The following is a 17,911-nucleotide window of genomic DNA, read 5'->3' as shown; positions in this document are numbered from 1 at the left end:
ATTTTGGATTAACTGTAGACGTTTCAGAGAAGACTGACTGAGGCAGGTGTAAAGGGAGTTACAGTAGTCTATCTGGGAGAAAATGAATGTGTGGATTAATTGTTCAAGAACAGTAAGGGGCAATATAGGTCTTATTTTCGCAATATTTCTTAACTAAAGAAAACAGGATTTAGAAGCTTATTCACATGATGGTCAAATGTCATATACTGGTCAAAGATGATACCGAGATTCTTAGCAGTGGATTTAATGTTTGGGTAAAGTGGGCCAATAAACTGAGTAGCAGCACTGGCAAAGATTTCAGGACCAATTAAAGGAACTTCAGTTTTGCCAGGGTTTAGATGGAGAAAATTTTGGGTCATCCACTGATGGGTTTCAAGACTGTTTTTTTTCGTCCACGTTCTGCTTTCCTATATTCCCCTCTTTGCTGTCTAATACTTTCATTGATCCAGGGAGTTGAAATAGTGACTGGGACAGACCTGGAAGTGAGCAGAGCAGAAAAATCAAGAGCTGATGTACAAAAATCATTAAACCAATTAACAAAATCATTAATATTAGTGAAGTGAGGAGGGCAATTGACTAAATTAGAGATGTAGCTTGAAAACAGGACAGCTGAATGTTCATTGAAGATGCAGGAGCGGATTTTGCGTTTCTGGATTATTGGAGGAGGTAACAGGTGTACATTAAAGACAATGCATTTATGGTCAGAGGCAAAATCAATCATATTCAAGGAGTTAAGAGGCATGTCCAAAGTCAAAACTAAATCAAGAATGTGTCTGTGGTTATGAGTTGGTCTAGAGACGTGCTACACAAGGTCAAAAGAATTGAAGATGTTTAAGAAGTGTCTGGCAAATGAGTTAGATGGGTTGTCAATATGGATGTTAAAATCACCAACTATATTGTCAAAATTGACTACAAGAGAGGACAACAGTTCTGAGAATTCATCTAGAAAACCGATGACTGAATTAGGAGGTAAATTTATAGTGACAAGGTGTCTGATACAACAGGGCTAGACCCAAATGCACGACTCACACAGTCAGAGTTTCCACAAAACAAAGTCTTTACTTGGCAGATTCAGTAAACAGGCAGACAGTCAGAGAAGGCAACCAAACACAAAGGGCTCAAAAAACAGATCCAAGGTCAAAAAACACTAGAAGGCTATAAAAGGGAGAATAATGCTGGAATGCTTGCAAAGAGGCTAAGGCAAACTGGCACAGGGAGCAGGGATCACACAGACTAAATACACAAGGAGAGTGAGGGTAATAAGACACAGGTGGATGACATTAGGGGATAATGACGAAGACAGGAGCGGGAAACACACAAGGGCAGGAAGTGGATCTGAAACAAGAGGAAAGTTAGATACCAAATGAAAAAGGAAATGCAGAACTGAATGATGGGAAAAGAAAAACAAAAACATAACCCAAAGACAGGATGAGACATGACAAATAGCAGTAGAAATGAGAAACCTGCTTTTGTCTACCACTATCTGAAATCAAGGATCATTAATAATTAAGAATTTTGGGTGGTAAATCTACCATCATTATCATTGTAAATGGCATGTGTGGCATGTGGGAACGGACGGGCTTAGCAACAGTAACTAAGGTGGGCAGGGCTAAGAGAAAGATAATTCAGGTGTCATACACTTTGATGATCTGTTTTAAAAGTGTTAAGCTTTTAGGTATATTTTCATCTTACCTTTTACCTTTATCTTCTTCTATATCTTTGGCTTAACTCTGCTGTAGTGAAGTAAAACTGGTTCTCTGCATACTATCACCAACACATTGTGCTGTGCATCAGTCTCCACTGGCCCCTGCACCCATTTCTCTGCACTGTTTGTCTTCTTTTGATTGTCAGGTCTTCACTCTATCTTGTTGTTAATCAGTCTGTAAAAAGAAATCTATTATGTAGTTGGGGCATATAACTCATATAACTCTGGTGACACAGCTGGCCTCGTCATGTTTTACCATTGTTTTTCTACTTTAATAGTGAAATTATGAGGACATGGCAGCAGCTAAATTTTGACTCCATCTGGTTGTGACTTCACCAGGTAAGCCTCCTACCAAATGCTTAAAGCCCTTCCGGAAATAACACGGTAGGCCTGTTTGATGGAAAGAGCGGGCAGTGTTCGTACTGTATTTTCTACACTTCATTATTTTCCACAGAAAAAGTACAAAGAAGAAAACACACTATCTAATTATTACACCAAAGCTCCATAGCTCCATAGGTCCGCGGTCTGGGAGTGAACCTCTGCTATGGAGAACCTTTAGGGAATACACCCTGAAAGTTTCACACACAAAACCTACTGGGAACTTCAGGGAATGTTCTCTAAATGTTCTCTAAAGGTTTCACTAAATAACCTTCTGGGAACGTTCCTAGAACCATTATACCTTTGAAGAATGTTGTGGAAACATTCTATAAAGGATGCAAAAAAGTAACCTTCAGGAAACCATTAGGGAACCAACATACCATTTAGAGCAGCAGTATACCATTGTAGGAAACAGCATATGCCACTGGACCAGGAGTGGCACGGCATCAGCCATTTTTGGATCTTGGCACTACTGGTAACCTTTTGACCTTGAAATCCTTAGTTTTATCATGCAGAGCTTTTATCACTTATTGTGTGATTCAACATATGTAATATTATCTTTGCATTTTAACATATATGTCGTGTCCCTCTTTGTGTCCTTTTACTTGTGATTTTATAGTTATTTGAACTTGTTTCTGAATGTTAGTTATCTTGCTCACCCTAACCGACATACTTACTAGGCATTTTCAGGCGTTGTTCCACTGCCACTTCCAGCATATCAATTTAGAAGGTTATGATACTGTACGTCGTGTCCACAACTTGTTTTTGTTGTCCCCAAGTGGCAAAAATAATAATGAAATCAAGGAATGTGCTATCAATAAGATTTCCAGCCTGCCTGGTTAAGTAGGAAATTAAGTAAGATGTTTTTTATAGTGCAATGCTGAGGTTGGTTCCCTTTAACAAACTTCCTCTGTTGTGAAATTAACTGTCTTTGTGCAGAGTGCAGTATTTGTTATACTGTGATACAGATCATCATCATCAAGAGACTTCGAGGCAAAAGCTCTGTAAAGATGGTATGTATTTTATCACTTTCACTTTAAATATATTGTATTTTCAATGTGCAGAAAATAAACTAATAAAAATAAATAATTTGAGAATAGAAATTTTGAAAAATAGAACAGCTATGTTACTTTTTGTGAAAAAAATGTTGCATCCATTTGAGAATCCAGTTCTTCATTTGGGACAGGACTACTGAATTCCTACTGTAAAGCTCTTGTTTTGTAGCTGATCTCTAAACCTTGACCTCCTACTCATTGAGGACAACAGGAAAGATGGGTATAAATCAGCTATTTCATTTTTTTTTTTTTTAGGTTTCATAATGTGACTGGTCCTGGCTACGGCTCCCTGAGGAGTCCAGTATTGGACTTTGACTGTGCATGAATTTCAGTAGAGGTAAAATCACTGCAACGTGATATATTTCTTGTAGGCGCTATTTTATAGAAATGTACTGTGTGCCACAACTACTTAAAATCAGTCAAGGACATCATTTCCATCACATCTGTATCTTAGCCAGGATAAAGTGTAAAATGTTTAACTGTGGTAAATATATTTAGACTTTAAAGATTCATTTGCAGTGATTCAGCACTGGTGAGGTCACATTTCCTTTTTTGCGTTGTTGAAATTTAAAGTGAACAGAGATCATACACCAACCACAGATATAGTCTAGTGCTTGATTTCAACATTCCCATGTTGAGCATAAACACATATTCCTTATTCCATATTGGGCTTTTTTTGTTTCATTGGTATGTTTCATGGTAGACACATCTTTTTGATAACATATTTTGTTTTTTCCTAAAATTTCTGCTGTGGTTAATATCAGATGGCTCTGTCCAGTTACCAGCAACATAGAGGAGCAAAATAAGGAACATAAATAACTTCTGCTGTGTTCTAATGTTACTAAGGAAATGTGGAAATTAGGAAGTACAAGCAGCAGAGCAACCAAGAACGTCAGTCACTTCCCTTGTATAATGTGTTTAAATCTCTTGCATTTATCTTCAATCATACTGATGTGGAAACTATCATGCACAATTGTCTATCCAGTTAAAAATGTCCTCTGAATTGACCAGGAACAATGACCTCGCTTAAGGAGGGGCTCTGGATGACTCTGGAGAATTTGAAGGAGGAGGAATTCAAGCAGTTGAAATGGATCCTCCAGCAGGCAGACATAATGCACACAATCATTCCACATCTTGAAGTCTACCCAGCCATCCCTGTGACCCGACTGGAGAAGACAGATAGACAGGACACAGTTGTTCAGATGGTGCAGTTCTATGGCCTTCATGGAGCTCTGGAGGTGACAAGGAAGCTTTTAATAAAGATCAACAGAAATGATCTGTTGCAGCAATTACCAAACATCACCTCAGCACCAAAAGGTAGTATCTTGTGGGAAGTTAAAAGTATGATTGTTGTTGATCAGTTTACTTATGTTTAAGCCCTTGGAACATTCCTGTCTTGTTATTTCTCTCTCAATGTTGCAGTAGGTGATGCGACGGCTACGCCTCCTCAGACTGAAGGTAGAGCTTTTGTTTGATCAAGTTGTGCTGCCATGTTGTTGTTATTGTCACTGTCCATTTAGTAATTCTGTTACAATGATTAAGGACTGATTTCTGTTCGTTTTACTTGACAATAGGGTATGCCTTCCCATATCTTTGATTGATTCACAACTGGCCAATACCAACATATGAAGCAAATGTTCCGGTTTTTTGGGGGGGTTTGCAACTTTGTTTGAATAAAAACTGTCATGTTCTCGTAATTTTCCTATGTGTCTCTATAAAGCAGCGTGACCAGTTGTTTTTGGCTATCCATTGTTCACAGTTTAGGCCACTTGAGGGCACAAATTCCCAAAGAATTTTGCTCATTTTGTTCAAAAGAGAGATTGACGTATATTTAGTTGGTTGGTTATTCATAAGGTAAGGCCTAATGTTAAATATGCCTCAAACAAAGTTTTTGTCAGATCAGTCTGTCTGAAACCATCTTTCTGATTGGGGAGCCTGTGTCCAACAATTTTTGTAACTTTCTGAAACCGAGAATATGGGCAGTTGTGCGGAGACGTGAAATTAGGAGGGGTTTGAACTTCTCTGTCAGGCTCAGGCTTACCAAACTAACAGTTAGTGGCAGTAATTCTCCAGTTCAGTGCCATTAAACCATTGCAGAGGAAGATGGTGCAACAAGTTGATGAATTAAAAGAGACCTCATTTAGGCCTCAAATAGTGAAAAACAATGTAGAAAACATGATTGAAAAATCAATTCATATTAGTTTTGTGCATTAATTTAAGGGATGTTACAGTCTCCTCATTGCCTCACACATATCTAATGTTTTTGTCTGCTGCTGTTTTTAGTCTTTTCAGTGGACCAGAAGTTTCAGTTTTCCAGTGAAAAGGAAAATTGAAACAACAACAACAACAAAACCTTTATAACCAATACCAGATGCTGTTAAGGGTGTTGGGTTCTTGCATGTAAGGGTTAGTAGTTTGTGAAATTGTGTAAATCTTAATACATTTATCCACAGGCTGCCTTGTCTCTTGTGTTACTTTGTTCTACACAGATTTGATGGTGCCAGTCCCAAAGCCTCCACAGCCAATCACATCATACCAACAAATGCTCCAATCTAATCTTCAGAACCGGTTTATGTGTGTACAAGAGGGACTATCAAATATGGAGGATAAAAAACTTCTGGATGATATTTATACAGAGCTCTACATCACAGATGGAGGCAACATGGAAATTAACAGGCAACATGAGGTCAGGCAGATTGAGATGGTGTCAAGAAAGCCAGCAGGAACAGAGATATCAATCAAACCCAGTGATATATTCAAACACCCTTCTGGAAAATACAGACCCATAAGAACAGTGCTGACCAATGGGATTGCAGGAATTGGAAAAACATTCCTCGTGCACAAATTCATCTTCGACTGGGCTGACAGACAAAACAATCAAGATGTGCATCTCATTTTCCCTTTCACCTTCCGCCAGATGAATTTACTGAAGGGAAGAAAGTTTTGTCTTGCGAAGCTAATTCACAAATGTATCAGTGAAACCAAAGACATCAAAGAAGAGGCCCTTAATTACATTTTCACAGAACTACAGAAGTCAGGAAACACCAACTATGACAAGAGTAAATTTAAACTTCTGTTTGTGTTGGATGGCCTAGATGAGAACCGCCTTCAATTAGACTTCACTGCCAAAGAAAAACAAACACTGGATGTGACAAAGTCAACTGGGGTAGAACAACTGCTAATGACTCTCATTAAGGGAACTCTGCTTCCTTCTGCTCGTCTCTGGATAACCACACGACCTGCAGCAGCCAATCAGATCTCTCTTGAGTTTGTTGACATGGTGTCAGAAGTGAGAGGGTTCACTGACCCACAGAAGGAGGAATATTTCAGGAAGAGATTCAGTCATGATGAGCATGCCGACTGTATCATCTCCCACATCAAGACATCACGGAGCCTCCACATTATGTGCCACATCCCGGTCTTCTGCTGGATCACTGCAGCAGTTCTGGAGGACATGTTGAAAAACAATGAGAGAGGAGAGCTGCCCAAGACCCTGACTGAGTTGTACACAGAATTCCTGGTGTTTCAGATAAGACAAACAAAAGAGAAATACGGCACAAAAAAGAGTATTCAGTACATTCAGTCACTTGCAAAACTGGCTTTTCAACAGCTTGAGAAAGGAAACCTGATCTTCTATGAGAAAGACCTCAAAGAGAGTGGCATTGATTTCAATGAAGCTTCTGTGTGCTCTGGGGTGTTCACACAGATCTTTAAGAAGGAGTGCTTGAGAAAGAAGGACAAGGATAAGGGTAGGATGTTCAGTTTTATCCATCTGAGCATTCAGGAGTTTCTGGCTGCTTTTTATGTGGAGTTGTCACTCATTAACAGCAACAAGAATGTGATGGCTGAATCCAAACCAACTTGGAAAAGTCTGGGGATGCTTTTCAGCAAAACATCTGCAACAGAGGTCCATAAGATTGCTATCAATAAGGCCTTAGAGAGCCCAGACGGACACCTGGACTTGTTCCTCCGCTTCCTCTTGGGCCTTTCATTGCAGAGTAATCAAGATCTCCTTGGAGACTTACTGAAACTGAAAAGAATGAGCTCAAATAGCAATCAGGAGACAGTGAAGTACATCAAGGAAAAGATCAGGGAGAATCCCTCTCCAGAGAGATGCATCAATCTGTTTCACTGTCTGACTGAACTGAATGATCATTCTCTAGTGGAGGAGATCCAACAGTACCTGAATTCAGGAAATATCTCGAAAAGATATCTCTCTCCTGCTCAGTGGTCAGCTATGGTGTTCATTTTACTGTCATCAGAAGAACAGCATGATGTGTTTGACCTAAAGAAATACTGTGCTTCAGAGGAGGGTTTTCTGAGGCTGCTGCCAGTGTTTGGAACCTCCATTACGTACCTGTAGGTGGATATATAACAAAAACTATATCAAATGTTATATTTTCAAAGTTAGAATAGAATTTTGTCTTTTAAAGCTTGTCTTCCCCTGTTTATCTTCTACAGGCTGAGTGGCTGTGATCTGTCAGAGAGAAGCTTTAAAGCTCTGGCCACAATTCTCACCTCCAAACCATCTCATCTGAGAGAGCTGGATCTGAACAGCAACATCCCAGATGATTCAGGAGTGAAGCTGCTCTCTGTGGGACTTGAGAGTCCTCATTGTAGACTGGAAACTCTCAAGTCAGCTCACTTAATTTTATTGTGGTTTAAGAAATTGCCACCACTGACTTTCTCTGCAGTGACAATATACAATGTTCAAGCTTTAAATAGAGCTGCACGTGGCAACATACAAAGTTTTATATTTTTCTTAGTGTCAACAAATCACATGAAAATATCAAAACCAACAATGTGCTTTACTCTGCAGTACATAATGATTATTGACATGTCTACGCTGATAAGAGCCTATCAACTTCCAACCTTAAATAAGCCAAGTCAAAGCAAGGCTTTTAAAAAATGATGTTTGTTTTCATCACTGTCTTCAGGTTGAGTGACTGTAACCTCTCAGAGAGAAGCTGTGAAAGCCTGGCCTCAGTTCTCAGCTCCCAGTCTAATCTGCGAGAGCTGCACCTCAGTAACAATGACCTCCAAGACTCAGGAGTGAAGCTGCTCTCTGCTGGACTCAAGTCCCCACAATGTAGACTAGAAACTCTCAGGTCAGAGTTGTGAGCACCACAAACAAAGGGCTGTCACTTTTTCCAAAACATTAAGTTTGAACAAATTCAAACTAAAGTGTAATATGTTCAAATCAATTTGAACACAATCCACTTAGCCTAATTCTGAACCACATTGTAGAATTTATAATGTTAGGTTTATTTGCAGTTCCCTCACTGCTTCACTTGAGTGACAAGTGTACCGTCAGGCATCTGCATTTTACATCAGCCTACCGTCTTACTGTTATCCACCAATTCTTCGTCTATGGTGATGAATCCAAAATACCTCCCCACATCGCTCTGGTGTCATTGAGCTGGGGAGGAAGAGCCAGCTTTGAATGTTATGTTTACAAACACCAACTGACAAATCCTGCAGCATAATATGCCTTTAAGATGCATGCTATAATTATTAGAAATTATATAATTCATAAGAATGACATGAAATTACAACATCAAATACAAAACAGATGTAAAATACAACAATGACATTTAGATTAAAAAGTAAACATTTTCATATATTTTTTCTGTTCTTTCCTTCATGTTTTAAGGCTGAATTTGTGCAAGCTGTCCTGGATGAGCTGTGAAGCTCTGGCCTCAGCTCTAAGCTCACAGGCCTCCTGTCTGAGAGAACTGGATCTGAGTAACAATGACCTGCAGGATTCAGGGGTGAAGCTGATTTCTGTTGGACTGGAGAGTCCACACTGTAGACTGGAAACTCTAAGGTCAGAATCCTGATTTTGTCTCATAAATTATGAAAAGTTGTGGTAAAAATTGGCAAAAACAAATTTTGTAGTGTGAGAAAATAAAACTGTGTGTGTGTGTGTGTGTGTGTGTGTGTGTGTGTGTGTGTGTAGGTTGTCAGGCTGTCAGGTCACAGAGGAAGGCTGTGCTTCTTTGGCCTCAGCTCTAAGCTCCAACCCCTCCCATCTGAGGGAGCTAGACCTGAGCTACAATCATCCAGGAGACTCAGGAGTTATGCTGCTTTCTGCTGGACTGCAGGATCCACAGTGGAGACTGGACACTCTCAGGTATGGAAAGATAACAGCTGAGACAAGGCTGAAAGATCACATACACTGCCCCTATCACTTTGTCAAATTCAGGTCTATTAAGATGTACAAATAGTGTAAGTAAAATCACTCATATTGGAGGAAATTAATGTTGATTGCTTCAATACTGGTCTTTCTCCAGGGTGGACCATGGTGGAGTGTGCTGGTTGAAATCTAGTCTGAAGAAGTGTAAGTGTATATTTAATAGAATTCACACAAACAAAGCAGAATGTAATACATTTCTATTTCAACTCAAAATTCATGAATGGGACATCTGTTCATTAAAATAGTGTGTATGAAAAAAGTCATATTAACAGAACACAACAGGTCTGAAACTGCTGTTTGTATTTTGACTGGTTCTTTCCATCAGATGCATGTGAACTCACACTGGATCCAAACACAGCACACAGAGGCCTTATCCTGTCTGACAACAACAGAAAAGTGACACAGGGGAGCGAGCAGCCATATCCAGATCACCCTGAAAGATTTGATGGCTGGTTTCAGCTGCTGTGTAGAGAGGGTCTGACCAGCCGCTGTTACTGGGAAGTTGAGTGGGAAGGAAGGAACTGGATTGCAGTGACTTACAGAGGAATCAGCAGGAGCGGAGAAACTGTTGACTGCTGTCTTGGAGGGAATGAAAAGTCCTGGAGTCTGGAGTGCACTACCGAGGGGTACTACACTTGCCACAATGAAACTTCATTAGGCCTGTGGTACCATCCCCTTAGCACTACCAGAGTAGCAGTGTATCTGGACTGGCCTGCAGGCACTCTGTCCTTCTACAGAGTCGAGCCTGACACACTGTCTCACCTCTACACCTTCTACTCCCGATTCACTGAACCCCTTTACCCTGGCTTCCGGATTGGATTAGAATGCTCACTGACACTGTGTCAAATGGAGGAAGGAGAGACGCCACTTGTTTGAAGAATTTAAAACTTATGCTGACTGAGGACAGCTCCTCAAATGAATAGTTCGACATTCATTTTGAGAGTTTTAGGGAAATAAACCCAAGCAGCGGTCAATAACTTAGTGATGTAGTGATGATCCTCAGGCTTATTTGGTGAACTGCTGTAGCTGGCAGTAAATAGATCCAAGAGTTTCTCTCTATTTTGTCTTGACTGTTCTGTTTATTTTCCCCTGTCATTTTGCTCACCATTGCACACCTTTTTGTTCAATAAAAAGTTACTGAAGAGGGAAAATAAAGCTTCTAGAGCTAACAAGCTTCCTAACAGCCAGTTAGCAAACTTGTTTGTTCAGTCACTAACAGGACAATAACTTCACACACATATGTACATATGTACCATGGACTCAGCTGTTTCATAACTACTGAGACAAACAACTACTACAAACAACAACAAGATGGCTTGCTGGTGGACAACTACTGGCACAAATTTGCAGGTCAAACTTCATTAAAATTGAACTTGATGTGAAAATTCTGCACGTCTTTACTTCCCCCGCAAGATAACAAAAAACCCACATGCATTTGCACTGTGGACCTTTAGAGTTATCTATAATTCTTCAGTTTTTGCTGTAGTCTGCTGACATACACAGTGTTGGAAAATAATTAAATACATTTACTCAAGTACTGTACTGAAGTTCAATTTGGAAGTATTTTACTTGGGTAATTTCATTAAATGCTACTTCATACTCTTACTGTATATTTTGATGCTAATATATATGTAATTTTACTTGAGTAACATTTTGACTGCTTGTAACAGAGTACTTAAACACCGTGATTACACTGTGGTATTGCAACTTTTACTTTTAAGTAAAAGTTTTGAGTACTTCATGTTGAGCACACATATACTACACCCTGTACATGTGCGAGCAATTTAAAATGTCAGCCCCATGTTGAAAAATGAAAATAAATTTTTTAGATTTTTCCCCTGCCTGATATATTTGTATTTATTCATATGTATTTATCATTTTTCAGTTCACTATGATTTGTGTCAACCTCTAACAGTTTAAAAATCCAGCAAAACACTGCGGTGTGTGAGCAAATACAGGAAATTCCAGCCTGTCAAACCTGACTGCAGCAGCGGTTATCTTCTGTGTCATCATTTTTGCTGTTATATGTGTAAAACTTTCAGAGCATTACTCTGCCAGGAATCAATTTTTATAGCATTGAGGAATACTCAAAATGTTCCTTTTGGAGTCAATCTTTGAAAAATTGTAACTTCATTTTTATAGCCATGTCAGTTACAACCAACGTCACATGAATTTGCCCAATGAAAGTTAAGTGGGATTCTGTTAGTTACCTGACTAACAACTTAGGAATTCATATACATCTTTAGGAAAGGAAAATCAGTATATTTTGGACTAACCCTGGGATTCACCTTGGATCTCTATGCAGTGTGGAATTCACCACAGGTAACTGAAGGCAGTGACTAGATAGGCATGAATCATAAAAGCTTTGGCTTCTGGTTTACAAGTTAGACTGGTTTCATGTCATTCAGATTATGTCATGTGGTGAACACAGATGCCAAGGACTACAATAATGTCTAAACAACATGCTTCTCAACCGCATGGTGAAATGTTTCTTTGATGTGATTTGGACAGCTTTTGAGGTATGTTAACGTTTAATGAATAAGCTAGAACTGTATTGTATGTACAATACATTTTCCATTGAGTTAGAGAGGAGACAACAGGTCTGCTGTGTTAAGATCTCACAAGAAATTGAGGAGTTAAATTTCATGTGTTAATGAGAACCTTCACATATCTCACTCTACAAAGATTTGATTTAACTTTGGGGTGAATGAAATCTGGTTGGTGCTAAAACACAGTGCTACAGTTCTTTTCAGTTGTTCAGTTGTTATCATGGTGATTTTTAACTCCCTGAAATCTAACTATCAACTCCTACCTGGGGGTGAGTGTTAATTGGTAAATCCCCTCCCTCACCATGGAACAAAACTACATGAATTAAACCACAGATAGACACTGAGCCCTTTGGACCTCCATTTGTTTTGCATCAGTTCAGTAAGTTATACTCTTCCAAGTATCAGCATTGTATTATGGAGCAGATATTCATCTTTATCATGTTTAGTGTGATAATAAAGTTATTACCTGCTGTATCTCACATAAAATACTGTAAGCCACACAGTCAGCTTTTGTGCTAATTACTTCTTAGAGCCTTGTCTGCAACAATAATTGCATACAGTTCTTTAAATTTCCTGATTTTGTTTTCATCTAAAGCAGAATATTTGGAATTATAGATATGGTATTTTGACAGCACAACTTTGTCAGTATATATTTTTTAATCAGTTAGCATATAAACCTAAGCTGTCTTAACTATCTCTGACCATATAGAAATTACAATATAACTTTTTTGTGCTTTTTATTCAAAGTTTCTTTAAAACTACAGGACATAAACAGTGCTTGATATTTGAATCATGGCAAATCAAATATATTTCCAGTGTGACAGTTAAGGATGCAGCTTGTTTGTGTGAAGACTTGTGTGCTCACATTAACAGATGGGTTTAACAGGAAGGACATATTTCAAATATATTTATATGTTTAATATATAATCAAGTTACAATAATCAATCCTCTGGCACAGCAGTTTTAAGTCCTTTGAAACTTTAACTAAATCCCTATGAATGAACTGTCAAGCTCCACATTCCTTAAATGTCACTGATTCAAACATAATGTAACACCACACACTTATTTACGCACCTGCAGCTCTTTTATATTAATCAAGATTAGGATTCAGTTACCTGCATAGGCTGTTTCGTTTTATGACATGTGATGAACTGAAGTGACTCAAAAAAGAGGAAAAAATGCATTAGCTTCCTTATAGCAATGAACATAACATTAGGCTAACATTATAACTTGGAAACATGATCTGATTATTGAATCGATGCAGCCGCAGCAGCTCTCAATTGCTCCATGCGTTGTGTGCAGACTGACAGTGACTCGCTATGACTGAATGTGTCTGTGCACATTTGGTGGTATGTACTAGGGGTGTAATGGTACACCACGTTCATGGTTTGGTATGTACCTTGGTTTTCAGATCTTGGTTTGGTATGATTTCAGTACAACAGGAAAGAAAGAAAGGTAGAAAATAACATTTTGGTCTTTTGTTTTGAAAAATGGAAACATCCAACGATGGCTCATTGCACGTGACTATTATAGAAACAGTTTAGTTGTGCTGCAGTGGAAAAGGAAAACAACCTCTATGTTTCTTGCAAGGAGTCAGGACCCCTGACTCATATAGTCAATGTGCTGATCTGCTATTACTTTTTCAAAACTAAGCCAAGAAGAGGAGTCTAGATATTGGATGGAAGTTATTTAAAATGGATGGCTCTAGAGATGGCTTTTTGAAAAATGGTTGAACTATATAGCTGATGTGAAATAGTCATCAGAAGCAAGTGAAGAATTGATTATGGCTAGAATAGATGGACAGAGAGACTGAAATTTCTCTTTAAAAAATGAGTTGGAAGATTGTCCAGGGAACAGGAAGATAATATCATTTTAGTAATGATATTGGTTAGATGCACAGCAGTGACCAATTTTAATGCTACCAATGCTACCAGCCTGAACCTTATTTGAGAAAAAACATAGAAAGTCTTCACATTTATCGACTGAGGGCTCAATGATATAGAGGAGAATTTGTGGTGTGTCTTAATAATGTCAACTAGTTAACTAATGTTACTAGACTTAATAGAAAAGTGAAAAAGTATTTAAAGACTTAACTATAACATGCTTTTGTATATTATTTATATAAGAGTTTGTGAGTTATATAAGAGTTTACTAAGAGTTGGTCTGAGGAGACAGAGGGGGGAGTACCTAAGTTCATGCTGTCCAGGAAACATGACAGTCAGACCAAGAAGTAAGTTGAAGATTTCTCTCTGTCTATGGCTGTCCCATGTTTCAGAGTTCAGCACTGAAATTATACCATTGTTACTATGCAGTGAAAAAACTCTGTCTGTGTTGTGCTAAAGCACTGTGCAGCAAGAGAGACCATACTCCCCTGCACCCGGCTGTGTGTCCATGAAGAGTGACTGGTCTATGGAACCACCATTAGTTTTTCAAATGCATTTGTCTGAAGCAAAGTAAGTCAACATTAAGAGGCTGTATTAGTGTTGTTGTTGTTATTATTATTATTGTTATTATTATTATTATTATTATTATTATTATTATTATTATTAGTAGTAGTAGTAGTAGTAGTAGTAGTAGTAGTAGTAGTACTAGTATTCGACCTGATTGTATCACTGATACAGAGACTGGATTGTTGTTCTCTGCATATGGCCAAAGCACACCTTTATAACTATAAATCTGGGATGAGAAAATTATAAAAGACCCTGCCCCTGCTCTCACAAAAAATGATTTCCCCAGTTTGGTCAAACTCTAGTTTTTCTTGTAGTTTAAACCTTCTTTCAATCTCATGTTCCTAACAGTACTGAGCAGATGACACCAAATTCTGCTGTAACAAGCTATGTGTCAATGAGGAGTGATTATTCTATGAGGACACATGAAGTCTTTAAAGATGGACAGCACCCTGCTGAGCAAAGGTAGATGCATTTTTTACTCTCAAATCTCCCAACAAGAGGTGTCAGTGTCAGCGTGTGGCACTCAGTTGCTTCCCTTTACGTTACAACATAACATCCTTTAATTAGAGTTTACTTTGAACTTGAGTTTCTAACCAGATTCACCATGAGAGAACACAGCACCTATATCAAGTGTGTTTCAGTGAGTCTTATATTGACTTCATAATTAATGCTCTCTTGACAGAGCTCACCAGGAGAGATCAGAGGTTCCTAGTGATCAGCATGCCCTGCAGAATCAAACAGACCTGGCCTCCATATTTATGGTGTGTAAATGTGCAACATCTATACTTAACATATGACAGGTGGATCAGGCATATTTAACATCTCTGAATTACTCCTACAAATTGTGCACAAGGTTTGAATATACTGTAGGTCTCCTTTGAGAATTAATGACGCTCAGAACTGTAAAATGAGAGTAATGATGATGTCTTGTGACTGTATGTATGTAGACATTTTCCACCAATTTTCCACCCACTTTTGTGATTCTTGAAGTTTATGGCACAAAACAATGACACAACATTGATGTTCCTTTTAGCTTTCAGTCAGTCTGGATTATTTTCTATCCCCTGCATGAGTGCTGGATTAAATTTTTAATTTATATGTCATTCTGTTGCAGCTGCTTGAGGAGAACATGGTCTCTTTTGCGCAGAGTGAGCTGAAGAGGTTTCAAAGGCTTCTGAGTGCAGAATACCCTGAATGTGTAGAGTGGCAGTGTGAGGATGAGGAGGTGGTGGACAGTGAAGAGGAGGCAAGAAAGAGGAGCAGCAGAGAGGCATTTCTGAGGAACGCACTTCCTAAGGAGTATGAAGCAGGAGCAGCTGGCTGACACTCTTCACAACAGTAAGAAACTTAACAAGGCTAACGTAAAATGGAACAATAACATTTTCAGAAAGGAACCAGCTGCCACAGTGGCTCCCATAAGCTTTTGGTGAGGTTTATGTTATGTTCCTGCTTGAGGTCCAATGATTTTTGTACCATTAGGCTAAAGTAATGCATCCGACATGTAGCCTAAGTGTGTTTCAAGTTTGTCCACTACTGGTGAGGTTTTCAGAGTCAGAGTGCAGAGATATGTATAGTATGCATTCACTCTTACATTTTTACATGCTTCAGATTTTCTAGAACAAGCACTAATTCATTTAATTTGCCACTTGTCAATTTAGAAAGTCTTGCTGCAGTGTGCCAAAGCAACCTCAAATCTCATCTGAAGGAGAAGTTTCAGTATTTGACTGAGGGGATTTCTATAGAAAGAGCCCCTACATTTCTGAAAGAAATCTGCACAGAGCTCTATCTCACAGAAGGGGGGAATGGAGAGATCAATGATGAACATGAGGTCAGACAGATTGAAGGGGCAACCAGGAAACCTACAACACTTGAAACGGCAATCAGATGTGAAGACATCTTTACCTTACCTGGAAAATATAAACCAAGCTGTTGTGACAATGGGAGTGGCTGGCATTGGGAAAACAGTCCTAACACATAAGTTCACTCTGGACTGGGCTTAGGCCAAAGCCAACAATGATATACAGTTTACTTTTCCATTCACTTTCCGAGAGTTGAATTTTCTGAGAGGAAAAACCTATAGCTTAGTGGAACTTCTTCATCTCCTCTTCACTGAGACCAAAGAAGCAGGAATTTGCAGCTTTGACAAATTCCAGGTCGTGTTCATCTTTGATGGTTTGGATGAGTGTCAACTTCCACTAGACTTCCAGAGCAACATCACCTTGGCCGATGCATCTGAACTGACCTCAGTGGATGTGTTGCTGACAAACCTCATCAGGGGGAAACTGCTTCTTTCTGCTCGCCTCTGGATAACGACATGACCTGCAGCTGCCAATCAGATTCCTCCAGAGTATGTTGACATGGTGACAGAAGTGAGAGGGTTCACAGACCTGCAGAAGGAAGAGTACTTCAAGAAGAGATTCAGGGATGAGGAGCTGGCCATTAGAATCATCATCCACATCGGGACATCACAAAGCCTCCACATCATGTGTCACATCCCGGTCCTCTGTTAGATCACCACTTCAGTTCTGGAGGACATGTTGAAAACCAGAGAGAGAGAGGAGAGCTGCCCAAGACCCTGAATGAGATGTACACACACTTCCTGGTGGTTCAGTCAAAACTGGCCAATTTAAAATACCATGAAGGAGGTGAGACAGATCCACTCTGGAACACTGAGACCAGTAAGATGATTCTCGCGCTGGGAAAACTGGCTTTTGAGCAACTTTAGAAAGGCAACCTGATCTTCTATGAATCAGATCTTCTAAAGTGCGGTATTGATATCAGAGCAGCCTCAGTGTGCTCTCAGAAAAGAGATGAATTGACAAAATTACATTATAAAAGATTTTAGAATGTTACTTTTAATCTAAAGTCACAGCGTTTTAATTGATAATATTGTTAAATCAGAAACCACTGTTGAAACGTGCCTTATTCTTCCCATCAGATGCACACAGAAAGCTTGTACTGTCTAAGAACAAGAGACTTGTAACATTGGTAGCAAAGGATCGGACATATCCTTATCACCCAGAGAGATTTGAGTACTGGAAACAGCTGCTGTGTACAGATGGTCTGACTGGTCACTGTTACTGGGAGGTGGACAAAGAAGGAGGGTTTTATGTGGGGGTGACTTACAAAGGAATCCGGAGGAGTGGAAGGGGTGATGACTGCAGGCTTGGATGGAATGAAAAGTCCTGGACTCTTTTCTGCTCTGATGATGCTTACTCAGCATTTCACAATGACAGAGAAGTTGCTATATGTGCTTCCCCCTCCTCTGACTCTAAAAGAGTAGTAGTGTATCTGAACTGCCTGCTGACACTGTCCTTCTACAGAGTCTCGTCTAACACACTGACTCACCTCTACACTTTCCACTCCACATTCACTGAACCCCTCTACCCTGCATTTAGGTTAGGGTGGCCTGACTCCACAGTCAGGATGTTTACATGCACTTAAGTAACCTGGTTGTTTAACCTGTTGTGAATTAAGTTCTTTTTTTGCATCTGCAGTCTCTGTTTTTTGATGTACAATGTGTGATTTTATGCACAGATTGCACAGTATCAAGAGTAATTTCCCTTTTATGCTTTTTC

The 17,911-nt window shown here is 39.2% G+C and overlaps 1 protein-coding gene across 1 annotated transcript; it reads left to right on the top strand.

Annotated features, from left to right (window-relative positions):
• Nucleotides 1-1,974: 1,974 nt before the first annotated feature.
• On the top strand, nucleotides 1,975-12,215 carry LOC121883386 (NACHT, LRR and PYD domains-containing protein 12-like). The gene is made up of 12 exons (XM_042391620.1): nucleotides 1,975-2,044; nucleotides 3,023-3,096; nucleotides 3,394-3,475; nucleotides 4,150-4,455; nucleotides 4,561-4,596; nucleotides 5,628-7,497; nucleotides 7,600-7,773; nucleotides 8,076-8,246; nucleotides 8,792-8,965; nucleotides 9,098-9,271; nucleotides 9,432-9,478; nucleotides 9,660-12,215. The coding sequence occupies exons 3-12, from the start codon at nucleotides 3,460-3,462 to the stop codon at nucleotides 10,208-10,210; spliced, it is 3,519 nt and encodes a 1,172-aa protein (XP_042247554.1). The 5' UTR covers nucleotides 1,975-2,044; nucleotides 3,023-3,096; nucleotides 3,394-3,459; the 3' UTR covers nucleotides 10,211-12,215.
• Nucleotides 12,216-17,911: the final 5,696 nt, after the last annotated feature.

This window comes from Thunnus maccoyii, chromosome 18, assembly GCF_910596095.1.
Source record: "Thunnus maccoyii chromosome 18, fThuMac1.1, whole genome shotgun sequence".
NCBI lineage: Eukaryota > Metazoa > Chordata > Actinopteri > Scombriformes > Scombridae > Thunnus > Thunnus maccoyii.
The sequence above is the reverse complement of the archived record's forward strand: the minus strand, read 5'-3'. Positions and strand labels throughout refer to the sequence as shown.